This window comes from Littorina saxatilis, linkage group LG1 (assembly GCF_037325665.1).
Source record: "Littorina saxatilis isolate snail1 linkage group LG1, US_GU_Lsax_2.0, whole genome shotgun sequence".
In the NCBI taxonomy this organism is placed as follows: domain Eukaryota; kingdom Metazoa; phylum Mollusca; class Gastropoda; order Littorinimorpha; family Littorinidae; genus Littorina; species Littorina saxatilis.
In genome coordinates, this window is record NC_090245.1 from 89,732,799 (window position 1) to 89,758,712 (window position 25,914).

The 25,914-nt window shown below is 40.6% G+C and overlaps 3 protein-coding genes across 5 annotated transcripts in view; 1 reads left to right on the forward strand and 2 right to left on the reverse strand.

Moving 5' to 3' along the window:
* Nucleotides 1–77: 77 nt before the first annotated feature.
* On the reverse strand, nt 78–16,410 carry LOC138983535 (uncharacterized). Of its 3 annotated transcripts, none has more exons than XM_070356813.1 (9): nt 16,301–16,410; nt 13,430–13,560; nt 10,966–11,172; nt 9,097–9,303; nt 7,476–7,606; nt 6,865–7,019; nt 6,523–6,640; nt 3,263–5,329; nt 78–2,181 (listed from the first exon to the last, which is right to left on the reverse strand). In XM_070356813.1, exons 2-8 carry the CDS (start codon nt 13,539–13,541, stop codon nt 5,087–5,089), a joined length of 1,173 nt encoding a protein of 390 aa, XP_070212914.1. In that variant the 5' UTR covers nt 13,542–13,560; nt 16,301–16,410; the 3' UTR covers nt 78–2,181; nt 3,263–5,086. The 3 variants fall into 3 exon arrangements, with proteins under 3 accessions (XP_070212914.1, XP_070212902.1, XP_070212907.1); XM_070356801.1 differs by lacking the exon at nt 7,476–7,606 and adding an exon at nt 7,651–7,790; XM_070356806.1 differs by lacking the exon at nt 7,476–7,606 and adding an exon at nt 7,651–7,790 and having other exon boundaries at nt 16,272–16,400.
* A 1,386-nt stretch (nt 16,411–17,796) lies between these two features.
* Nucleotides 17,797–23,440, forward strand: LOC138983559 (archaemetzincin-2-like). Its single transcript, XM_070356837.1, has 2 exons — nt 17,797–18,329; nt 20,648–23,440. Exon 2 carries the CDS (start codon nt 20,691–20,693, stop codon nt 21,933–21,935), a length of 1,245 nt encoding a protein of 414 aa, XP_070212938.1. The 5' UTR covers nt 17,797–18,329; nt 20,648–20,690; the 3' UTR covers nt 21,936–23,440.
* A 185-nt stretch (nt 23,441–23,625) lies between these two features.
* The window catches only part of LOC138983552 (alpha-aminoadipic semialdehyde dehydrogenase-like), a 36,167-nt gene continuing 33,878 nt past the window's right edge, over nt 23,626–25,914 (reverse strand). Inside the window, exons 18-19 of the mRNA XM_070356824.1 lie at nt 25,676–25,751; nt 23,626–25,227 (exon numbers count right to left, since the gene is read on the reverse strand). Of these exons, the coding sequence (XP_070212925.1) occupies nt 25,173–25,227; nt 25,676–25,751 (131 nt within the window). The 3' untranslated portion in view covers nt 23,626–25,172. The remainder of the gene's footprint in view (nt 25,228–25,675; nt 25,752–25,914) is intronic.

The window sequence follows — 25,914 nt, forward strand, 5'->3', positions numbered from 1 at the left end:
CAGATACACAAACTGTAGTTTATCATACACGCGCACGTACGCACCAGCACAACGATTTACACAGCCACACACTGATGAAAAAGTCAGCTATTTATTATTTCTAAAGCACACAAGCAGCCAAGCAATATATATTCATAACACATGCATGTGTAAAAATGCAATTCATTAAAATTGTGTTAATACACACACACACCAATTGACATCAAACACAACCTCTACCTCTCATTTATATTACCACCTTGGCCCAAAAATCTCCTTTCCTCCACTCTCCTCCTCCATCACAGCAACAAAATCTGAGGATCAAAGGAAGCTGCCTGAAAGACCAAAGTAAAGCAAGCAGTTTTGATTTTTTTTGAGCGAGAGCAATGAATGAAAACATAATTCGACTGTCACAGCAGAAAACGAATTGCCATGATATGAATGATCCACTTTACACAAGTCATTTTATGTCTTGAAATGCTTTGCTTCACATGTAGAAACCAGCAGACGCAACAACAGAATTAAAATAACACTGTTCTTGAGCACAACTTCAAGTCAAGATCATCACAAACTTCAGGCTCAAGATACAAAGCACATAACAACTGAATGCCATTGGCTATATAATTATGCAACACACTGAGCAGGTAGACAACCTGATTGATATGGTCAAATGCAAATGCTTTGTGAAATGTTTACAAGTATGTGACCAGCGACATTCAACTTTGCGAATTGCATCTGAGCCCTAAACAAAATGGCAGAGAGAATACATGTGCCTCATCAATTGACTTCAACATTTTTTCAAACTGTAAGTCTTGTAAACTACTTGGGGCAACTATCTGTGAACAGATAATCAAACAAGAAGGGCAAAGCCCATACGACTCACATGCTTTACACATTTTTCCTACCAAAATACATGTGACCTTGACCCAAGGTCATCCAAGGTCATGCAACACAAAGCTGTTAATTCAAGACATAGGAAGTACAATGGTGCTTATTGGCTCTTTCTACCATGAGATATGGTCACTTTTAGTGGTTCACTACCTTATTTTGGTCACATTTCATAAGGGTCAAAGTGACCTTGACCTTGATCATAAGTGACCAAATGTGTCTCATGATGAAAGCATAACATGTGCCCCACATAATTTTTAAGTTTGAAACAGTTATCTTCCATAGTTCAGGGTCAAGGTCACTTCAAAATATGTATACAATCCAACTTTGAAGAGCTCCTGTGACCTTGACCTTGAAGCAAGGTAAACCAAACTGGTATCAAAAGATGGGGCTTACTTTGCCCTATATATCATATATAGGTGAGGTATTGAATCTCAAAAACTTCAGAGAAAATGGGAAAAATGTGAAAAATAGCTGTTTTTTAGGCAACATTTATGGCCCCTGCGACCTTGAAGCAAGGTCAAGATGCTATGTATGTTTTTTGGGGCCTTGTCATCATACACCATCTTGCCAAATTTGGTACTGATAGACTGAATAGTGTCCAAGAAATATCCAACGTTAAAGTTTTCCGGACGGACGTCCGGACGGACGGACGGACGGACGGACGACTCGGGTGAGTACATAGACTCACTTTTGCTTCGCATGTGAGTCAAAAAGGAAAGCTGTTTTCTATTTTGCGCAAATAACAGTAAAACCTTAATGATTATACTGTTAGTGTTAATGAGATACTTTGAAGTGATCCTAAGGGAAAACAATGTCACCGACATAAGATAACATGATGGATAGTATATACAGTACACTATACAATATATAAGTATCAAACATTTAGGCAAACCTGCGTTTCCCTTCTTATTACATGTGTACTTCCCAGATCAAATTTTCTTGTCACAAACCAAAAGTACCATTTTAAAATCACTTGTTCTGTGCATGCACGAAAGACATTGTACGTTGATAAAACATCCCACCTGGTAGAAAGACCTATCAGTGCTGTACAAATTGTCAAAATAAAAGACAAAAATCATTGTGGCACTTACTTAAGGCATTCAAACCCAACAGAGTACGGACACAGAGTGTGAGATCAAGAGCTTACTATACTGATAACAATTAATACATTGATTTTACAAATAGATGAGTAAGTGATATAAGCAACAGGTGGAATGAGAGAAGTACAACTTAAAAACTACAGGCCTAACAGCAGAAAGTTTTGTAAGCAAAAGCACCATTCATAAATGCATGTGGGCTGCAATGTCCCTTCTTAGGCAAAAAAAAAAAAAAAGGTGTGGTTACGGTAACATAGCCAAACAAGAAGGGCAAAGCCCATACGACTCACATGCTTTACACATTTTTCCTACCAAAATACATGTGACCTTGACCCAAGGTCAAGGTCATCCAAGGTCATGCAACACAAAGCTGTTAATTCAAGACATAGGAAGTACAATGGTGCTTATTGGCTCTTTCTACCATGAGATATGGTCACTTTTAGTGGTTCACTACCTTATTTTGGTCACATTTCATAAGGGTCAAAGTGACCTTGACCTTGATCCTATGTGACCAAATGTGTCTCATGATGAAAGCATAACATGTGCCCCACATAATTTTTAAGTTTCAAACAGTTATCTTCCATAGTTCAGGGTCAAGGTCACTTCAAAATATGTATACAATCCAACTTTGAAGAGCTCCTGTGACCTTGACCTTGAAGCAAGGTAAACCAAACTGGTATCAAAAGATGGGGCTTACTTTGCCCTATATATCATATATAGGTGAGGTATTGAATCTCAAAAACTTCAGAGAAAATGGGAAAAATGTGAAAAATAGCTGTTTTTTAGGCAACATTTATGGCCCCTGCGACCTTGACCTTGAAGCAAGGTCAAGATGCTATGTATGTTTTTTGGGGCCTTGTCATCATTCACCATCTTGCCAAATTTGGTACTGATAGACTGAATAGTGTCCAAGAAATATCCAACGTTAAAGTTTTCCGGACGGACGTCCGGACGGACGGACGGACGTCCGGACGGACGGACGGACGGACGGACGACTCGGGTGAGTACATAGACTCACTTTTGCTTCGCATGTGAGTCAAAAAATAGGGTAGGAAGGTAGGCAATCACTTTTTTTTTTTTGTACTTTTTTTTTTTGTAATGTGTACAAATTAAACCTACTTGACAGGGAAATAAGTGTGCGACTCGGGCGATTTCACTTTCATTGCGTTTTCTGCACTCGTTTTCTTGTTTTTTGTGTGTGTTTTTTTGACAAATGTAATAAAAAGTTATAGGGTCGGCCCCTAAAAATAGGGTAGGTCGGGTTACCATAACCACACCTATTTTTTTTTTTAGGCCTTACAAAAAAACACCTCAAAACTTGACTAAATCAGTAAATGGTAAAACCAACAACACAATTTCCACTGGAGATGATCAGCAACTTCAGGGAAAAAGCAGAGCATGTATGTAACAGCGTTGGGGAAAAAGGACACAAGCTACAAAACACATTACCTGGTTTGTGCTAAATGTGTCAGCAGGTGTACATTTACTAATCTTTACATTTTTTTTTTTAGCTCTAAGGATTGTTCAGGGCGAAATCTATCAGATAACAAACGAATTTGCAAAAATTACAAAAGCTCAATAGATTATTTTACGTACAAATCAGTATCCCAGTGCGCAGTTTTATGCAGAGTCTGTACCTTCTGAACTGAATTCCCACAAACTTGGCCTAGAGGATAAGACGCCGGCCTCCCAAGCCAAAGGTGGTGGGTTCGAATCCCGACCCCGCCTGGCGAGTTAAGGGTGGAGATTTTTCTGAACTCCCAGGTCAACTTATGTGCAGACCTGCTAGTGCCTTATCCCCCTTCGTGTGTACACGCAAGCACAAGACCAGGTGCGCACGGAAAAGATCCTGTCATACCAGTAATAGTTTGGTGGGTTATTGAAATGCGAAAATACCAAGCATGCATCCTCCAAAAGCGGGGTATGGCTGCCTAAAGGGTGGGGTAAAAAAAAAGTCATACGCGTAAAAACCCACTCGTAAACACGGAAGTTTCAGCCCATGAACGAAGAAGAAATACATGTGTACAGGTATGCCCTTTTTCTCATACACTGTGACACATCACGTCAATGGCAAACAAACAAAAAATAAACAAATAAACAGTGGCACATTTAAGAAACCACAGTCCAAGGCAAGTTTGCAAGGGTATAGCCAGGGTAGACATGGCACTTGTCTCACTATTATAAGTTGGTGGCTTTATGGCCTAGATTAAAATCAGAACTGATGTAAACCCTAACCCTATGCCCAGAATCAAACTCAAAGCGACTTGAGTAATCATGTATCTCCCACATCCCTCACCCGCATGATAAACAGAGCATCATTGTAGAAGAAAAACATGTCAGAGTATGTACTACCAGAGATAATACAAAAGAAAGACCGGGTATACTTCTGTCCCAAAAAAATTAAGCCAGTTCTGACTTGCCTAAATGGCTGTCTGCAATAGTGTGTCTTTAACATAAAACTGCATCAGTGCATGGTTTTGATATGCATCATATTTGCAGGAACCACTTCAGGTTCAACAATCCATCCCTCACAGTATCGCCGTTGACACAAAACATCAGCCACAAACACTCTCCCACAAAATGTCTACAGTGTAATACCCTCCCCCCTCCCAATTCCTTCATAGGATTGAGACTGGCATAGAAATGGAGAAGAAAAAACCTTACTGGGGTGTGTTCCCCTCCCGAGACACTCGCTTGAAGCTGAGAAGTTTCTATAATTCAGATATATATATATATAAAGCATTGGGCTATTCCAAGAATTTTAGATCCACAGGAAAAAAGACCATATTTTCTCCGATTTCTGGAGGTCATGGCTGAGGTGCACGAACCGAAACAGGGTGCCACCCAAACAGGAGAGAACAAACCACGGGTTCTGATTCGTTGGAATCACAACACATCTCAGTTTCAACCAATCCAACACTGCGGGTGGCTCCCGTTTGGGTGGTAACTTTGTCAAGCACCTCAGCCCTGGAAAGTGGGATTCCACTGTATGTCTAGCTCCTGTCGACTGGTGAATACACCGTCCAGAGCCAGGCAGTGGGATTCCACTGTATGTCTAGCTCCTGTCGACTGGTGAATACACCGTCCTCAGAGCCAGGCAGTGGGATTCCACTGTATGTCTAGCTCCTGTCGACTGGTGAATACACCGTCCTTAGAGCCAGGCAGAGTCGCACAACCGGTGTCAGGAGAACGGTCAACACAGGCAGACTGTAGTACTGAAGATAAACAGCGACGTCCTGAACTGGAACCAGTCCCAGAACATGAATCACGCCAGGGGCAGTGGGAGGAAGACAGCGCCCACGCCAGTATTGGACCACAGCGCTCAGCGTCGTCAGGTCAAGGTCGTGTTCAACAAACTCTCCCTGAAATGGAGGGAAGCAAAGGTTATTGAGATATTGTATGGCTTCAGCAAAACACTGTAACTTCTTTTAAAATCATTGAAAACATTGCCGTTATTTCGGCCGCAATTTTGTCACTGTGGTGAAAAAGAGACGAGAAGGACTGCCATCAACTCGAGAACGTTGTCAAAGATTTCATGACCATTTCGGCAAATGTACAGAAGAAAAGTCCTTGAAGAAAATGTCAGAAACCATTATTTTCACACCATTTAACAAAACCTCACCATATGGATTAAAGAATGTTCACCAGTCAAGGCAACGACAAACTCGGTCTCATTCTCTCCCGCACACATGGGCTCTTTCTCTCTCACACACACATACACTAACAGGAAGAGAAAGAGACAGAGACAGAGCGAGAGAGAAAGAGAGAGAGAAAGAGAGAGAGGAGCAGAGATAGAGAGCAAGGTAGAGAGAAAGAGAGACTCTTTTTGACGCTCAGAATGGGTTTTTTTTTTAGCATTTTTAGGCTGACAGCCCTTGTCAGAGTGTGTGGAGTTGGGAGGTTGAGTCGACGAAAGAGAGATAGAGAGAGGGACAGACAGAGAGAGAGATTTCACACACAAACACACACACAGCATACTACCATACAGACAGGAGTTGAAACAGATCATGCTGAAACTACCTATTTGGAGAAGGATACGTGTAAAGCTTTTCAAAAGAGACATGTTTTCCAGTGAGTTTTAGATGATATAAGGCTACTGGAACTGCATACATAATTAGGAACTGCGCTCCACACAGTCTGTATTTGATATCTAAAGGATCTTTCGCCCAATGTTTTGGTCCCGGTCTTTGGGGTTCAGAGGAGTTTTCCGAGGAGGATCTGAGGAAGCCAGTGCAGGAAGGTGAGTGAGGGAGTGCACAATCTTTCTTGGTCTTTTGAAAAATGAGCCTAGCAGCACTGTGTTGTACTCTTTGCACGCTACAGAGCTCATCTGCTTTAACTTTTGCAAAGCAAAGAGACTTAGAGAGTGAGAGAGCCAACACAGAGAGAAAGAATGACTTCAAGATGCATTCCTGTCAAAACATTCTGACAACATCTATTAGTATTATAACATAAGTTTAGTCAGAGTCATTTGTGTATGTCGAATACCATACTAGCTTCGCTGGGATGCATAGGTTGTCCTTTTACTAATAGGTGTTGCATCAACAAGACTCACCATCTTTTCTGAGATCTGATGAACATTCTCGACAACGGCAGCTTCCACCTTGTGAGCTGACACGAACATGAAGCTCAACATGACTGTCCACTGAGCCACCACCACCAGGAAACACACCCTGGAATCATACAAGACACAATATGAAATAACGCCAGTATGACAAAATAAAAAACAATAAAAATCAATATCTGTTCAGAAACTATGGATTAAATGAAAACATGGCATCAACACACAGTGTCACAAAACTGGCAGGAAAAAGATCTACTGTGTTAATGCTGAAACCAGAAAAACTTGGAGAGAGTGTGGGCAGAAAAGAAAAGAAAATGATGAGCAAGATCTTACCACTTCTTGATGCGGCCAGGTGAAAGTTTGCTCTTGGAGAACATGTTGTCAATGAGGAAGTACACCAGCACACCCAGGCCTGCTAGGTACGATGCTACATACACCTGATAGCCCAGGGACGGTCGTGTCACGTTCAGAGACTTGTCAATTCCATCCTGAACACAGTAAACATATTATGTTCTATATGATAAACCCATGATATTGTGTTCATTCAGCTGCTCAGAGCTCTGCTGGCTATTAACATGAAAAGCATGCCAAAGTACACTCAGTGACGCAGAATTTGAGACCTCAGGTCCAAAAGTTTTCTATCTCACTCCCATTGTCCCCCCTTTGCTTGATGGATAAAATTAAAATGCTGCATTGAGTGATCATGAAAATTGCTAAACTGCACACTAATGCATGCAAGATGCTCTCTCTCTCACACTGGCATTCTCTCTCTCTCTCTCTCTCTCTCTCTCTCTCTCTCTCTCTCTCTCTCTCTCTCTCTCTCTCTCTCTCTCTCTCTCTCTCTCTCTCTCTCTTTCTCTCTTTTTTTTTTGCACTACACACACACATACACAGTTTTAAACGAAATACACTTCAGTTGAAAAAAATCCTGCAAAACAACTCACCAGCAAATTTCTGAAGTTTGAATGCCAACTCAACACAGAAGATTTCACATTGCCAGTGCCCTTAATGGGATGGGCATTGCCATAGCCTTTCAGCCGTGAAGTAAACTTCCACATGGTATGAAAGGTCTCCCCTACAACCAACAAAACAAAAGGCCTGGGTAAAACAAAAACTCACCAGTAATTGTCTGAAGTTAGAATGCCAGACAATAACCGAGGATTTGAGATCAAACTGGACACCAGTATTCCTTATGGGGTGGGACTTGGTAAAATCTTTCAACAGAGCAGTCAGCCGCCACATTCTGCGAAAAGTCTCACCTTAAAAATAAAAAAATCATCATCATTCTTATCTTAATCAAATCTAGCATGTGAACCACAGTCTCGTATTGTGAGAGTGTTCCTCATTCGAGATTTGTAATATTCTAATTGACACATCTGTGCATGTTTTGCACCACTTAGAATTATCGTTTTTGCAGACCTCTGAAGAAGAAAACAAGTCGCGAGAAGCGATATAACATTTAGTCAAGCTGTCGGCATCAAAGTAACAGATTAACACCAACAAACAGTCGTCGCCGCGACTATATTTCAGATAGTCTCGACTAACCACACACGGGTCACGCTCGTCTCCGCGTAGCATGCAAATGTAGTACTTAGGCCTACTTAAACCTATTTTCTGTAATTCTGAGCACATTTTTAGAGTAAACATGACATATCTATACATTTTTAAATTCAGGAGAAAATGAGGAATACAACGCAATCAATCTTAAATCTGTTTGCGAAAAATTGATTTTAATGACAACTTTAATGAGCAAACTCATTAATTAATTGTTAAGCCTCTAAACTGAAATGGAATACCAAAGTCCGGGCTTCGTTGAAGATTACTTGACCAACATTTCAACCAATTTGGTTGAAAAATGAGAGCGTGACAGCGCTGCCTCAACTTTCACAAAAAGCCGGATATGACGTCATCAAAGACATTTATAAAAAAAATGGAGAAAAAAAATTCTGTGGATATTATACTCAGGAACTCTCATGTAAAGTTTCATAAAAATCGGTCTGGTAGTTTTCTCTGAATCGCTGTACACACACACACACACACGCACACACACATACACCACAACCCTCGTCTCGATTCCCCGTCTATGTTAAAACATTCAGTCAAAACTTGACTAAATGTAAAAACACACGGATAAACAAAGCCTAACCTCCATTACCAAGCAGAGATTAATCTGAGTTAACCTTTTCAACAAAAAGCTAAAAAAAAACACGAGTAAATCCTGACTTGACCATAGGCAGGGTGCTGAAATCAACCAAACTGTCACCATCTCTGTTTGAAAAGACTGCAAAAAAAGTTGCTAAAATTTGAATTCCTAATTCTCAACTGCGACAGCTTATAATGCACCACGAAATGTGTGAAGCGCTTGTTCAGTTGCAGGCCTGATGTGTACACAAACTCATAGAAGGATCTAGAAAAGTTGATTTCTCCATCGACTTTTACTTTGAACTCTAACTCACAACCTCTCTGTAAATATACCTTCATTTTTACTCCTTTAAGTCCTGATTTTCTCATTTTGTGTGTGTGTGTGTGTGGGGGGGGGGTGTGTGTCAATTCCACAGTACTCACCATGCAAGAAAAGAAACAACCAGCCAGTCAGGCCCATCAGAAGAAAGCAAGTGATGATCAGGACGATGATCTCCTTTCGGCTGAGTCTCATCTGGTTCATGTTGGGCCAAAGAGTTACGCCTCCCCCCACGTTGAGCTTGTCGCTGTTCTGACGGATCTGCTCATGCTTGACCATCAGCTCCTTCTGTTTTTCTTTGAGGGCTAGACCTGGAACAGTAGGAGGTAGAAAGGGTCAGTATAGCACGGTGTACTTGTTTGTTTTCAGGTATCATCCTGGTTTTTTTCAACTGGCAGATGTGATACGGGCCGTCACTTTGCATGCATTTTATTTCTGTAAGTAAAGATTGAATAGTTTGTCGACGGGCGCAGTGGCGTGGTGTTAAGATGTCGGCCTCCTAATCGGGAGGTCGTGAGTTCGAATCCCGGTCGCTGCCGCCTGGTGGGTTAAGAGTGGAGATTTGCTCGATCTCCCAGGTCAACTTATGTGCAGACCTGCTCGTGACTTAACCCCCTTCGTGTGTATACGCAAGCACAAGACCAAGTGCGCACGGAAAAGATCCTGTAATTCATGTCAGAGTTCGGTGGGTTATGGAAACACGAAAATACCCGGCATGCCTACTCAACGAAAGCGGAGTGAGCTGACTATGCTCTCAGAGTATAGTGTAGGGAACCCAAATGGGCAAACGAGCTCACACGTAACCAGAAAATTCTGGAACGCTGAAGAAGAAGAAGAATAGTTTGTCAGTGTCAAAAGTCTGTCAGGTTTATCAGTTTGTTCATTAATTTTGCAATAGCCTGACATATTTCTTATCTGTGCCTTTCCTATCAGTATCACTAATTACTTTCATTCAACAGAAAAATATATTCTGAAAACAAATCCACAATCAACAACATGGAAAAATCTCCAAAAGCTGCTTTCTTTATGAAAACTCTCAAAGCATATGTTGTCTGTTCCAAGAAGACTCCTTCCTCAATGTTCCTGCAACTGCAAATAAACCCCACGTTTGTCTGAAGAAAAAGAGCATATGAGAAATAAGCAGCAGTATCACCCAATCAGGATGACATACAGAATATCAGTATGACTGAATAAGATAAAGAAGCCATGGGTACATATCAAGATATTCGCAAGATCACATCAAAACCTTAAGCTTTGAATTTGTTTATGTCCGCAAACAAATCTGATAATTTCTGGTCTAACAAGGGAGAGAATCATAAAAGGGGGGTTAATTAACAAGGGAGAGAATCATAATAGGAGGCTTAATTAACAAGGGAGAGAATCATAAAAGGGGGGTTAATTAACAAGGGAGAGAATCATAAAAGGGGGGTTAATTAACAAGGGAGAGAATCATATAAGGGGGGTTAATTCACAAGGGAGAGAATCATAAAAGGGGGGTTAATTCACAAGGGAGAGAATCATAAAAGGGGGGTTAATTCACAAGGGAGAGAATCATAAAAGGGGGGTTAATTAACAAGGGAGAGAATCATAAAAGGGGGGTTAATTAACAAGGGAGAGAATCATAAAAGGGGGGTTAATTAACAAGGGAGAGAATCATAAAAGGGGGGTTAATTAACAAGGGAGAGAATCATAAAAGGGGGTTAATTAACAAGGGAGAGAATCATAAAAGGGAGGTTAATTAACAAGGGAGAGAATCATAAAAGGGAGGTTAATTAACAAGGGAGAGAATCATAAAAGGGGGGTTAATTACAGAGGTTATGAACGGAAATTCAGTGGGAGATAAATCTGACAGTTTCAAGGGGGAAGTCTCTTACTCAAAGTCTTAAAGCAGGTGGTCTAAAAAGGATGAGGGGGGTAGGGGAGGTCCGCTGTTGTATCCACAACACACACAAAACAGGCAAAACTTTCCCTACCAGGCGTATTCCTCAGGCGCGCCAGACCAGGGCTGGTGTTGTCCACAAGCACGCCGGAGCCTGGCTGTCTCCCCAGCTCCTCCTCAATCCTCTGTCGCAGATGCTGCAGTCCCCTGGTGCGGAGCGGCGTCTCCATGCCTGTCGACAGCAGCAGTGATCCGTCCGTCATTCCTGGGAGGGGCACCCTGACCGGCGTGGACAGCACACCTGAAACGTCATTTTTGGTAGAGCAATAAAGCAATCCACAACTTGTGGAGGGTTATTTGTTGCCCCTAATGGTTTAACTGTGAGGGCGTTAAACAACATTTATCATCATGGAGGATTGTCTTAAAAAAATAAATTAAATGTGAATCTTGTGCTACGGAACAGGCCTTTTTTTTCAAGCAGTCTCGTCTGACTTTTGTGTCCTAAAATGTAAAAGTTACACTTACAGCCTCTAACTTGTTTAAATATACTTTATACACTATTCAAAAAAAGTTAAGGATCGGTTGAAAAAACGGATCTAATTATAAAAAATTGCCAAAACATTAAACATCGACATAATAATTAAAAGATTAATGTGTTTGAATTAACAAATGAACAATGAGTCTTGACCTAGAATTTTGTTTGGCAGGCAGAGTTATTTCCCTTTGTGGGACTTCTCAAAAGCTTCTGCATTTTGGAAAAAAAGGGGTGTTTTTTTATAGCCCCATGACATTTGCGGAACGCATGCCACGGCAAAAGGTTGTGATGCACGTGCTACAACAGGGTCCTGGCTATGAACATCGCTCACCAGCTTGTGTTTAAAGGTTGACACGCTGACACAATTATACACAGTAGCAACATGCCCCCACGAAGAAAACTGAGCAATTTGGATAGAGGAAGGGCAATAGGATGGCTACAAGACGGTGTTGCTGCCAGGCAAATGGCCCAGAGGCTTGCAGTGGCTCCCTCTGTCATCATCAGACTAAAACAGAGATTCCACGCAACTGGAAGAGTGCAGGAGCGACAACGTTCTGGTCGGCCCAGAGTCACCACACAAAGAGAGGATCGCTTCATTCAGAGGCAGGCCATGCAACAAAGAATGGCTACAGCAAACAACATTAGGCAACGCCTACAAGCTACCACCAACAGTGTGGTGGTCAGACGATCCAAAACCGCTTACACAACTTTGGCTTGCGTGCAAGGCGTCCAGTCCAAGGAACAACCCTGACTGCTAATCACCGAGCAGCTCGCCGAGCCTGGTGCACTCAACATGTGAGGTGGCAACGTCAGCAGTGGGCTCAGATGTTGTTTACAGATGAGTCCCGCTTTTGCTTGGAACCTGCTGATGGTTGCATCCGAGTGTGGAGGCGTCGCGGAGAGCGCTTCGCAGAAGGCGCTGTTCTGGAACGACAGCGTTTTGGCGGAGGCTCTGTGATGGTCTGGGGAGGAATCAGCACACGTCTAAGGACACCTCTGTACCATGTAGTGGGCAACTTGACCAGTGTCCGCTACCAGAATGAGATCCTGCAACCCCTGGTCGTTCCAGCCCTCCAAGCGATCGGCCCTCGTGCGATTCTTCAGGATGACAACGCACCTCCCCATCGCTCTGCAGCTGTAAACACCTTCATCCAGCAGGCCAGGGTCAACAGGATGCTGTGGCCAGCCAACAGCCCGGACCTGAACCCCATAGAGCACATGTGGGACGAGCTTTGTCGTCGGGTACAGCAACATCACCCTCCTCCTGCCAATCTGGGTCAACTGCTGCAATGGCTCCAGCAGGAGTGGAATGGAGTTCCCAGAGCATTCATATGCAACCTGATCCACTCCATGCGCCAACGATGTGTTGAATGCCTGGCACACAACGGAGGGCACACGCGTTATTGACACTGATTCACATTGTTGTGAATTCCATTTTCGAGGGTTGTCACGTTTGACACACTCTAGCTAAATTGTCGCTGCCGCGTTCGATCTTTGCTTTGTTTGTCATTACTCCTTGGTTGTTCAATCATATAATTTTAAAAGAATGAAAGAATTTGGTCTTGTCTGTTTTGTGTGGCGTGCTTGTAAAAAAGTGATCCTTAACTTTTTTTGAAGAGTGTATATGATATGTATGTAATTTCTAATAAAAGAAAAGAGCATTAAACTATATATATTTAAACTAGAAATTGCACATTTGAAAGTGAAATAAAAATGTTGGTAACAACTTGTCCAACAAGTAAACAATACAGTTACGTCTAAAGAGCATACTAAATGTTTGCAAGGATGAAAATAAGTATTAAATCATCCACACTTAAAATTTACCAGAAACTGAGAAAGCATAACATTTGTGTGATGGTAAAAATGGTCTTGGTCTATGTGCACAACAAGAAGCCTACTTTTTACATCTGCTCTGACCTCTTTTCTTCTCAGGATGACCATGGCTTAACATTTTAATTTTAAGACCTAAATCAAAACTGATGTGGGAAGTGAAACAATGTTCATAAAAGACTGAGAGACACACTTTTGCTGCTGGCATTTGTGTTGATATCAGTCTCGTTCTGAGTCTGATCTTCTGAAGATGACGATGTCATTCGAGAGGCTGAACGTTTTCTAGAACTTCTTCTTGTCGCCATGTCTGCACTGAAGCTTTATCTGAAAACAGAATTAACATTTTAAAAATGAACATGTATTTGATTTACTGAAAGTGCAATAATAGCTGCAAGGGTCACGTTCATGGTAAGTAACACAGACAGTAGCTTTTAAACCTTTAACTTTAAAACTATACCTCAAACTCAACAACAAAGGAATTTATTCACTAGCAATCATGCAACCAACCCACTCTTTTTTCTCTCTCTAAATCTAAATGTGCGTGTATGCTTATGGTGTTTGTACTTCCAGTCACTGTACAGCTTAAAGCGCAGATCACGAGAGCACTGTTGCAAGCTGAGAAACAACTAAGTTAACCTTATTGCTGAATTTATTTTGAGCATGTTCTAAAAGTAAAAGTAAGAGGCGAACGAGAAGAAGAAGAAGAAAAAAGTATAAGTGAAACATTTGTGTACATTTACTGTATATTTTAGCCTTCAGGCCTTCAGTTAGCAAGCAGGCACTTAAAGCATTATTCAGTGCCTCGGGCCTCGATCTGACCAAAAGTCTGTTTAAAAACTTAACAGAACTTACTAAAGTCTACTAGATAGTTACTTCGCAATCAGTGAATCATAATCAGCCAGTTAGTGTCACTGTCGGTACTGTCACAATCAAGTAGTACTACTAGTAGTACATCATAATTCATATGCACTGATGCAGTAGTATTAGTTTTTGGACTGGCGTGAATTTTTGGCTGGGCCCTAAGCAGCCCATAAGGTGTCCTATTCTGTGGTTGCATAGAATTCGAGTTTTGTTTCATTATTTGTCAAGTTCGACATCTGATTCTTCTTAGCCTATCGGTGAATATAAATTAAGGTAAGTCAGTCTCTGACTGTACTATAGGTACAACATGATTTTGCATTGCCTGAGCAATGTTGTTGCTCGTCTCTGTACTTTTTGTGTGGCAATCATGGAATTGCCTTTTTAGAAAGGAATGCCAAATACTAGAATAGCATTTCTTTTCTCAAGGTGAGGTCTCACCAGGCTCAAATTTCACAGTTTAATATAAATTTATATAAAAAACGCTCGCGCTGGACCCGAGTACTCTTCAGACTGGCTCGCTCAATAAATATAAATGTTTGGAATGTCTGTGGTGTGAATGTTGGTTTCTGACCAGAAATGCAGATCTATCTCTGGCCGATTCATAGATCTATTCAACCTACAAACTGCGACCTCATCTGTGATCAGATGGCCAAGCAAATGCGTGAAATCTTTTATTCTAAAGCCTTATGGCTCGTTTCGACAAGCATTAAACGGATGAAATAAACCACATGCAGTTATTCTTCAGAAAAATGCACACAAAAAATGGGTTGGGTTCGGTGATTTGTACATAAACGTCTTCCTCGCGATAGATTCGCTGATTATTTTGTCTTATGAAGCCGTCATCAACACGAACACAATGATTGCAGAAGCAAACTCTGTACCTACACGACCGAGACACAAGACTGATTATTTCACAGCTGCAATGTGAATAGAGAACAAAGACGTTTTGGGTAAGCTTACTCACGTCAGGTCTTCACTGACAAGCTAGGAACAGACGGAAAATTCCGAACAAAAGTAAATGACGTCAAAGTCTCTTTCGCTTTGCGTGTAACTTTGTCATGACGTATTTTTGTGTGACGCGTTCAGCTGTTCTATCAGCTCAATGGCTGCGTGTTGCCCCGCCGGTGTGAACTCCTCCTACGGCCAAGTCGTTTTTGTGGTTTATTTCGCATTTAGGTCCCAGGTAACATTATGAAGTTTTAATACGATCAATCGGACCTATTATCAAGTTAGTGAATCAACTTTTGAACGAACTGCGCCCAGTAGTTTCCCAGCAATAAGCTGTTAAGTGGAGAAAGACACACACACAGACAGACACACGATTAAAGTCTGCTGAGCCCAAGTACTAGCGTACTCGGGGATAAATCTTTATTCAACTAACATAACAAAAGGTTCTTTCAATCAGCCATTAGCACCTGGTTTGCTTTACTGATTATTTTTGCAATGTGACTGTGAGAGTGAAACGTTAACAGTGTATCAAAGGTTACATCCCCGCATTTTTCAATTTTGAATGTTGTGACCGCACGCGTCTCCTTCCTTGTGCATCAGGTAGTGGTATAATTCCAATTTGGATTCTTAAATTAATTTCAATCATACCGAAGTGCATGACATTTCACTTTGACATATTAAAATAGAGTTTCCATTTCTCAGACCACTCTTGTAATCTAGATGTATGTCAATAGACCTGTTCGGTATCTGAGCAGCTCTCGCGAGATATACGCGAGACACGCTCTTTGTTATGCTTTGAACGTCGCGAGAACTTCGAACCTCGGCTTCTGCAGCTCGCGCGCGATCACTGTACCACATGCTTTGCTATGCTCTGAAGTTTGCGAGAGCTTACGAGAGCTTAGAATACCGATAGGGTCTATTGTCATCTCGAAGTTGAGTAACAATAACATCCCTTCATATATGACTCCAAATTTGTTTTACTTTTAGTCTTTTACTCAAAAGCGTGACTCATTAATCAAGTAACATTAAAACTCACTAAAATAAAGATTGTTAAAAGAAGGTTTTAATTATAGTCTCCTGGGATTGTTTTCTACATCAACTGCACCGTATTAATTATGAGACAATTCAACTTTAGCATTTTGATTTTCAACCTTGACTTCTCAAAACGTATCTGAGTTTTTAAACTATACGACCGTTTACAGTGGCCCTCTATTTTATAATGTTACATTGTGATTTTTAATCACCTAAGAGTCACCTATGAATCGTGTAAATCCACCAGACCGATTTTTACATCATGTGAACATTGAAAATGTGCAGGAAACTTCACTGTCCATTTAATTTCGCCGCCATATTGAACGATCAAACAATTTCTTTGAGATTTACCTCCCTTATCGGTTTTCTCCACAATCTCAAAATACATGGAATGTGTGGTACTGCGGTCAAAACTAAGTCAAACTTGTAGTAAAGGGTGATTTCCCATTAAACTGAAATGAAATGTCTCTGACAGTCATCACTGGGGCATGTGTTGGTTCTTGATCCCGCAGAAATTGTTTAGTTTTGGCCTGAAAGTTCATTCAAGTTCAGTGATATGTTAGTTAGGCTCAGCCTAACGCTAGTGGGGTCTATGTCGACCAAAAGAGTGGGATTCCCTGTATGTGGAGTTCCTGGAGGGGGATTCCCTGTATAGTCTACAGGGAATCCCACAGGGTGGAGTTTTTCAATAAAACTTGAAAACCATACTCGAATTATTTTCTAAGAAATATCAAAAAAGATTGAAAAACATCAAATTCTACCGATGTCGCCAAGCATCACGTACGTGACTTTCAGCGATATCACCGACACGCTACAGGAACTAAATCCTGTATACAGGGAATCCCCCTCCAGGAACTCCACCTACAGGGAATCCCACTCTTTTGGTCGACATAGACCCCTCAGTATAGAGGGCCCCAAAGGGGGGGTATCATCACGATCACGGGAAGGGAAAAGTTACCTTGATTTTTGTTTTCACGATCACGAACACCTTGACGAATAGAGGATCATAGAGTGACACAGCTGTGAAAAATGTACGTTGAAAATAAAATGCTTTGCAATAATGCCCATCACGATCACGAAAACAAATGACGATCACGATCACGAGACTTGATTTTTTTGTCATCACGGATCACGGGTAAAGTCCCATCACGATCACAGAAATGGAAATTTTGGCAATCACGGTCACAGAAAGGTCAAAAATCGCCAATCACGATCACGATTTTAAACCCTTTGGGGCCCTCAGTATAGTTAGTTGTTGCTTTTTGGGTCCAGCGGACCGTCATATAGGCCAAATCAGGACCCCACAAGTTTAAAAGTTCAGTGATTATCATATACTATATATATATAGTATGTTTGATAGCAGATCATATCATATCATATCATATATACGGCCTGTAGGCTAGATAAGCCTTTTGCCCGCTATATGATTTCAACTGTACGTATGTAGTGGGTTTTTTCCAAGTGTTCAGCGTTCCATTTCTGGCATATAACTCAATATATATGCTTTCTTTTAAAATTAAGGGGTCAAGTCAACCTCAAACATTATTTGTTTCCATTGCTTATCTTAGGAAATTTTGAATGTATTGAGTGTTCCTGACGTGACAAAAAAAATTCCTGAGGACTTTCGTCAAAACTTAAAAAGATTGCCAAAGAAAAAAAATGTCCGTGACATCTCTGCCCTTAACTTTCTTTAAGTGATATATCTGGACCCAAAACCTTTCATTTGCACCCCGCATTTTTACAGAATATCTCTTTGTCTCTCTGTTTGTTTTTGGTGTGTTATAGCAGACGACACACTACACATTGATGTTATTTCCCTTGATGAACCTGATGAGAGTTGTCTCTCTTACACCTTGACCTCAGACAAAATGGAGACATTTCACAAGTCAAGGAAATCAACAAAGCTGTTTTCGAGAAAATGAGGGCCAGTTATCAGTAATCCGAAAGTTTTATCAAAAACATCCTTGCTTACTTCGACAGCACGTGGTTGCAACTGCTAAGATTTTGTAATTAGATATGCTTTTTTCATGAAAAAAAAGAGAAGAGACATGATGTATCGCTTCTAAATGATAAAACTTCCAACCTTACTTTGGCCACGTAGAGCTAAGTCAGTAAGTGACCAGGTGAACTGTTCGATAAATGATATATTCTTACAACCAAACCATGACTGATAAGGTGTCGGCACTGAAGGCTACTGTTACGTGAACTGCGAAACGAGACCGGCAACACATATATGTGTCTTGTGAATGATTGTAAGTAGAATCTCTCTCTCTTCTCTCCTTACCGTAAAAAAAAAAGTACATATGTCATCTTATTCTATCTCCCCCCCCCTCCCTCTCGCTCAGTCTCACACAGCTAACATGTTTTTGGTTTTGTTTATTTAACTGTTGTTGTTGTTGTTGTTGTTGTTGTTGTTGTTGTTGTTGTTGTTGTTGTTGTTGTTGTTGTGCAAGGGTGGCGAAAGAAGTATACAAGTCTTCTTTTCTCATCTGGGTCAACTTTACAAGTCCTTGATTACTACTAGTACTACACATACTGTGTATATATATATATATGTGCACATCCTAGATACTGGGTCACAACTATGGGACATGGACACCAGGAAAAAAAGTAGGACTGAATTGAGTGAAATACTCTTTTTTAAGTGCAAAAGACATGCCTGTATCTTTTTCTGTCAAAGAGAGGACCTTTCATATCGGGGTTTCTTTAGAAATGACAATTAGACACATGCAGTACGCTCTATGTCGTGGGTTACATGGTTTCCACTTTAGGCTTCAATATCCCACAGGAAAGAACTTTAGCTCAGTTATTGCATGTGGCATGTGGACAACATTGATAAATAAATATGCAAACATGAAAGTTTGAAATTACAAGTTTCCATAAGTTAACTAGATCGAAGTAGAAAGTGGAAACCGTAACCCACGCAATTTCCAGGCGCAAAAGTTTTTTTTGTAGGTCAAATGTAGCAACTAGCCTTTTGGGCACCCTTTTGGGTTTTAATACATGATAGAAAAATTTAAGTGAGCAAAAAGTTTTCGATCTGTGCTCACTGGGTTTATGTGTATAGAGATAATACTGTCGTGAGTTTCATGGAAACCATAGTTCGTAATGTCTTTTATTTCCAAAGAAAAGAACTAAAACTTGATTATTGCATGTGGACTACATAGATAAATAACTATGCACACATGAAAGTTTGAAATTTTCAAGTTTCCATAAGCGACAATCCTAAATGAGAGAATTAATCGATTGTCGATCGTGCGTTGCAGAAGAATCGAAAATTTCATAATGGCGCCGATCATGAGAACACATGTGCTGCTCAAACTTTGCACCAGATCAAGCTTTAATCAGCAAAATATCGCAAAATTCGTCGATGAATATATGCTACAATTGTCAAAAAAGATTTTACAGGTCTCAAACAGTGAAGATACAGCGTGGTCTGTCGTGAGTTACGTCTCAAAAACCGGAAACGAATACGATTGGGTGGATAAATTCTCATTGTCTATTCACATGACCGGGTCAAACGTCATGAATGGAACTTTCCACGGTGTTCCCGCGATCTCACAACGCGTGTGTGATAGGCAATGCGGGATTTGTCGTCTGCTGTGGCCATGCTTTCGTGCATTACAGATGGAAACGAAACAAGGGTGGGGTACATTCAAGCGCGATTATAAGCTGAAATAAATTTGTTTCCTACCGTAGTGCTGTGTTTTGAAAACCTAAATGTTGTTGAAATAAATAAATAATGACTTTGAATAACTTTGAGGTTTCCTTTGTTCAGCAGATCGCATTTTTTGATGAAGTTGAAACCGGAAATGACGGTAACCCACGATTACGTGTTTTCTTTGCCGATCAAACTCCCATCATTTCATTTCATTTATGCCTTTGACCCCGTCCGGGGCATAGGCCGCCAAGATCAAACTCCCAGAAGAAGAAAAATAGATGTAATTCTTGAGTGTGTATGTCGAGAATAATCCTTCAGCTGACCCATAAACATCACAATAAAATTCACAGAGCTTTATTCTCCATTATGTACAGCTGCAACACAGACTGGTGTATTTTTGTCCCAGTTTTAGGTGCTGTTTTGGGGGCATTTTGGCTAAAAATTAAATCGTTTAAAACCCACAGCAATGTTTGGAAACCCAAACTTGGTTGTTACAGTAAGTCAAATCCATCCCCTTTGACATCAAAGCATCCCCTTTGTCATCCATTGCTCAGAGATATTGTGACAGTCATTCAAAGTTGACAACCCATAGTATTTCCCAGTATCTAGGACGTGCACATATATATATATATATATATGTGTAGATGGGAGCAGGGAAGAGATTGGAAAATATGAATATTCCAGTATTAGAACTTTTTGGTATCTGAACATGCAGTTCTCGTGAGATCCGCGAGACAAGCTCTTTATTATGCTTCGAAAGTCGCGAGAACTTCGAACATTGGCCTTCGCAGATCTCGCGAAAGAGCTGTCCCACATGCTTTGCTATGCTTAAGTCTGCGAGAGGTTGGAATACCGATAGGGTCCATTGATCAGCACATAATAACGAAGACTTGTCCCTTTTGATTTCAGACATGGCTGACCTGCTGATTCCAGGCATCACATCCACACAATCATGCCTAAGTACGCTAAGACCAAGGACAGCAGCAACTCGGGAAGTACCAGCACTTCATCCAAGCGGATTCGCTACGTTCCCTTCGCTCGTGGCTTCAAGCCTCGAGACGAAAATGCCCGTCTTCTGGCTCTGGGATTCAAGAAGGCAGCAAACATTCCCAAGGAATTTTCCTGTGGATCTGCTGTCACCTTGAAACCTGGTTCAGGAACAGCATCAGTTTCAGGAACATCACGATCAACGCCGGGTGTGTCTTCACCCTCCTCACCGGCCTCAGTGTTCTTCCAGCCCGTACCTCAACCCACCAGTGGTGATGACTGGCTAGCCCAGTATGATGAAGATGGGCAGACGTACAAACAGTTCCTTGAGGAAAATCCGTGGATGTCAGGGCGAAAGGTGAAGTACATCAAACAGACGTTCTGCAGCAAAGGGACAACTTTGGGAGAACGGTATCCTGATGGGAAGATCTGCATACTGCAGTTAGGAAAGTTTGATAACAAGAGCATCGACCTCCCTGACGTTATAGACTACACCCGCAGGTTTTTGTGTCTGCCGGTTGAGGAGTTACCTCCCTTGGACTTGGAGGTGACGGAAGGAAAGGTGGTAGTTGTGGATGACCCAGTGACCAGACTCAGCACTGGACGCAGCACACGCATCAAACGCACAGAACTTCATTCCCGCTATAACGCTAAGACAGGGCATATTCAGTTGCGGGTGGATTCTGTCCTATCCAAACTACGTACACTGATTCCTCAACAAGCTCTCTGCCTGATCGCTCTGACCACACTGGATCTCTATGGCGACGCTTCCGACCTCTTCGTGGCAGGGATGGCGGCGGGTCTTGAGCGAGTGGCTGTTTTTAGCCTCCAACGCTACGACCCCACCATCACCTTCTCTAAGGAACACTGGTACGATTTGCAGTCAGTCCCCAGGCCAGTCTCGGCTCCCGAAAGGTCTCGCCTCATGATTCATCGTTCTTGCAAACTTGTGGTTCATGAGATCTTGCACCTGTTAGGTGTGGACCACTGCGTGTTCTTTGACTGCTGCATGAACGGCTCTGGACACCTAGCAGAGGATTTTCGCCAGCCGATGCACCTCTGCCCTGTTGATCTCCGCAAGCTGCACACTCTCGTGGGGTTTGAGGTTCAAGACCGCTACAAGTCGTTGTTAGAGTTTTACTCCAAGCAAGGGTTGAAAGGTGAAGCAGAGTGGGTCCAGAAACGCCTTAAGTACCTCAGCGGTTCATAGTAATGCACACCCAGCTTTCTAAAGTCGCCCCCAACAAACTTGCTTACATGGATTGCAACATTTCTGTTATGATATTCTGGTTGGTGGGTTTAAAGTCTGAAGTGTGATTGTTAATCTTTAATGAAGTATCATGACTCGACTATGAAAGTAGAAGTTATGATTATACTTATATACATGTATGTATCACAAAACATAATCTGTTGTGAAAACCTCAGGAACTCAAATTCAGGATGGGTAACAGGTGGAGTTCTTGCAGACCTCATCATAGTAAACTGTATACATGTAATTGATTTTAATAGTGGGAAGAAATGCTGTGTTTTTAAATTTTCTGAGGATCTTAGAAATGCCATGCAATGTTACCATTTGCTGTTTTGGTCTCGTTTGTGCTGATGTATAAAATGTACTAAGATTTAATGGAGGGGTTTTGTTGGGTTTATCTCCAAAGAAATCACATGTAATGATGTATTTCTCTGAAATTAGGAAGGAGGCCTTTTGGCAGACAACACTAATATTATTGTCACTAGTTTCTATGTCAAATAAATGAAAATGCAAATTATTGATAACGACACTGCATGTTAAACCAAGATTGATGTGTGCAGTGGTGCCTTTATATTTTATATATAATAACTGGCAATGTGATAATATTCTTGTTTTTGTGTGTGTGTTGTTTTGCCTCAGATTATAAACAGGTGCTGTTGAACATTTTACATTGGTTATGGTAAAGGGTGACCATGCTTTAAGTAACCACTTATAATTATTTATTGAATTTGTTTGTTCTGTATGTTTTGTTGTAATTCTTGTCATTTTTATGCATATTTTACACATGATTTTGTTTTCATGGCACCATTTTGAATAAATGTTTTCTTTTTTGTCCATTTGCAGAAGGGTTATTAGTGAATTTTGTGTTGGAAAAACCAAACTTGGATCTTGCCATGATTAAAATAAATAGAACATGCATGCAGGCACATGCACTACATACATGGTGTACATCCAAACCTCACAATTTTTCACAATTAGGAAAAGGCGTATACATATATGTGTGTCTGTCTTCTTATTTTACAGTGTTTAATGTTTGGTGCATGTGTAGGAACTAATTTACTAAAAAGCCTCAATAATTAAGTTTTGGCTTTGTTTTTAGAAATGCTGTGATCTTTTCTCTGCCTGTGTATTTTAAGTTATATCTTGTATAAAAGTTAATACATATTCTTAGTTTCGAATGCGTGTTCTGCATAATGGGAAGAACGGCTCCAGTAGCAGTGTTATTAGATCACTTGATGTATAATTTACTCATACTCATAGAATACGTTTTGTGACATCAACTTGGCCATGAAAGTAAATAGGCCACATGAGGGAGGGCAGAAGAAAAATGTGAATAAATAAATGAGGAGGAGAAATACTAACTCATTAACATTTTAAACTTTGCCCAAATATCATTATTGACTTATGTTCTTATCTCTATCTCCATTCAACTTTGAAACTGATAAAACTGTGTCACAACAACTCAACTATTTCTTCATGTGTGTTTGTGTAAGGAGTGTATTGAGAAACATTTGTCTGTGAGTGTATCTATTGACTTTTTTGTTTGTTATTCTAGTTCTAGAAAAATGTGTGAACTTTAAAGAAAACTGAATTTGAAAACACAATAGTATGAACACACACTCACCATTTTTCTACACAAACACATATTACATTGAGGTATTCTGATAAATTTATTTCCTCCGGTGCACAGAATTAACATTAAAGTAATTATCATGTGCATACAGTTATTTTGCACACTGGTTGTACAATAGAAAAAAAAAGTTCTCTGGATTTACAAATAATGGCAACTCTTCATGATCATATACAATGAACAGATCTAGACTGTAACCAATCATGCACAAGCAGAAACATATTGAGACTAGAACAATATCTAACACAGTGAAGTCGAAGACTAGCAGGGTGGAAATCCACATGTTCACAGAGACTTTCCACGACAATAAAAGACAAATTTCTAAAAAAATAATCTCAAATTAGTGTTGGAAATGCACATTAATGCCTTTTATTTCAAGTTAATCTCAATGCCCAACAAAATACATGACGTGTGCATCTCCACTTCTGCAAGCCTACTTTCAAACTTTCCATAATGAAAGGCATTCAATCATGTACATATATATTTTAACTCGTTCAATCTAAAACAAAATTAAAAAAAGTGACCAAAATAAGAACTCTAATCTGCTGGCAAAAAACAAGTCTTTTCAGGATTGACAACCTGTGTAAAGCTTCTAAGCGAATATACGTTCCAGTTACAGGCATAAAAACAATCTTTATCATTTGAGAAAAGACTTGAACACTGCTACATGAAGACAAACTGAGGCAAAATGCCTTGTTATGTAATACTGGCAATACCGCCCTGATATGGCCCTTCGTGGTCGGCTGGGAGTTAAGCAAACAAACAAACAAATACTGGTAATCTGCTGTGTAATGACTACGACTCCTCACTTACAATGCCTTCCCCTCCCCATACATATAAATGACTTTATAAAGATACAACAATAGAATTGATCATCTCTGTATACATGCAAACATTAAACAAGAAATGCCTTTTCAAGTAATACTGGTTATCTCCTGTGGTATGACTACAACTGCTTATTTTCAAAGTTTTCCCTTCCACAGACATAAAAGTGACTTCATAAGCATGCAACAACAACACTGATCATCTCTGTTGACATATATATCTATTTTCAGACGTGTTAGATTTCCTAGTGCGTCTGCCTTTTACTTACTCTATCTCCAAAAAAAATTCAAACACAAGCTGCACTTGTGCACACAACACTGAATATCAACATGGGTTTAAATTAAGACAAGGCACTGTTAACATTTAATCTGCTAAAGATAAAGCTATCTTTATTACGATTACATTACTCCTCCGTCTCCACTCAGAAGATAAGAGCCATTCATGAAAATAGCGTACACCACAGATCGTCACACACAAAATAACTGCTCTCCCCTTCTCTTGTTCTTGTAAAACATCTCACACATATTTCCTTCTCTCATGTATATCGTGTGGTCAAGGAAAACAAAAACTCAATCATAGTTTGCGTTAATGAAGTTGCCCTGAAACAAAGACCTAACCTTTTCTGTACATATATATCTGCACAGCAAAATGGAAGCTGAGAAGTAAACACTTTTCAACCCTAATTCACACCTTACTGCTGATATGCAGCGCTCACTTAAGCAGCAGCTGGAAGACTTTCAGCATTACTCAAACTTGATTCCCTGAGCCAATGGCAGCTCCTTACTAAAGTTGATGGTGCTGAAAAACGAAAAAAAGATGTGGGTAATATTTTACTTGTCAGATTGGTCTGCCATTATACAAACGAGACAAGTAACACAGTGAAGAAAATATGTCTCTCTCTCTGTCACTCTGTCTCTCTCTGTCACTCTGTCTCTATCCGTCTCTCTTTCTTTCTTTCTCTCTATCCAGGAATAAAAGTTCCCACAGCGAAGAAAATATTTCCCTCTATGTCTCTCTCTCTCTCTGTCTGTCTCACTCTCTTTCTCTCTATCGATACAGGAAACTGGAATATCTGAAAATGGTTTCCAGATCAGTTGTTTGGGAATATGAGGGAAAAAAGTCAAGTGGAAACTCTCCAGAAGTGTGTATTTTTATTTTGCATTTCGTTGCATGTACTGGCTCAAATTTGTGTTGTAAATCATTAATATGCTACAATTTTCCAGGGCCAGTAAAGAGGAGCACTTACCACGTCGAGCGACGCATGTACTGTTTCCACGCATCGCTGCCAGACTCGCGTCCGCCGCCTGTGTGTTTCTCTCCACCTGAGAACAACAACTCACACTGTACGACATACTTTCTCACCCTTCCTGAACACTGAAATCATTTCCTATTCCTTCCCTTTGTCTGGACAGAAATGCGATTAACCTGTTAACAACAATACACACTGTACATCTCTCTCCCTTCTGATTAACCTGTTAACAATAC

Coding starts and splice junctions, on each gene's coding strand:
- LOC138983559 (XM_070356837.1), top strand. CDS start 20,691: ATGCCTAAGTACGCTAAGACCAAGGACAGCAGCAACTCGGGAAGTACC.
- LOC138983535 (XM_070356801.1), bottom strand. CDS start 13,541: ATGGCGACAAGAAGAAGTTCTAGAAAACGTTCAGCCTCTCGAATGACA. Junction 9,304..10,965: donor GCGCCTGAGGAATACGCCTG/GTAGGGAAAGTT, acceptor CTACTGTTCCAG/GTCTAGCCCTCAAAGAAAAA. Junction 7,020..7,650: donor CTAACTTCAGACAATTACTG/GTGAGTTTTTGT, acceptor TACTGTGTTCAG/GATGGAATTGACAAGTCTCT.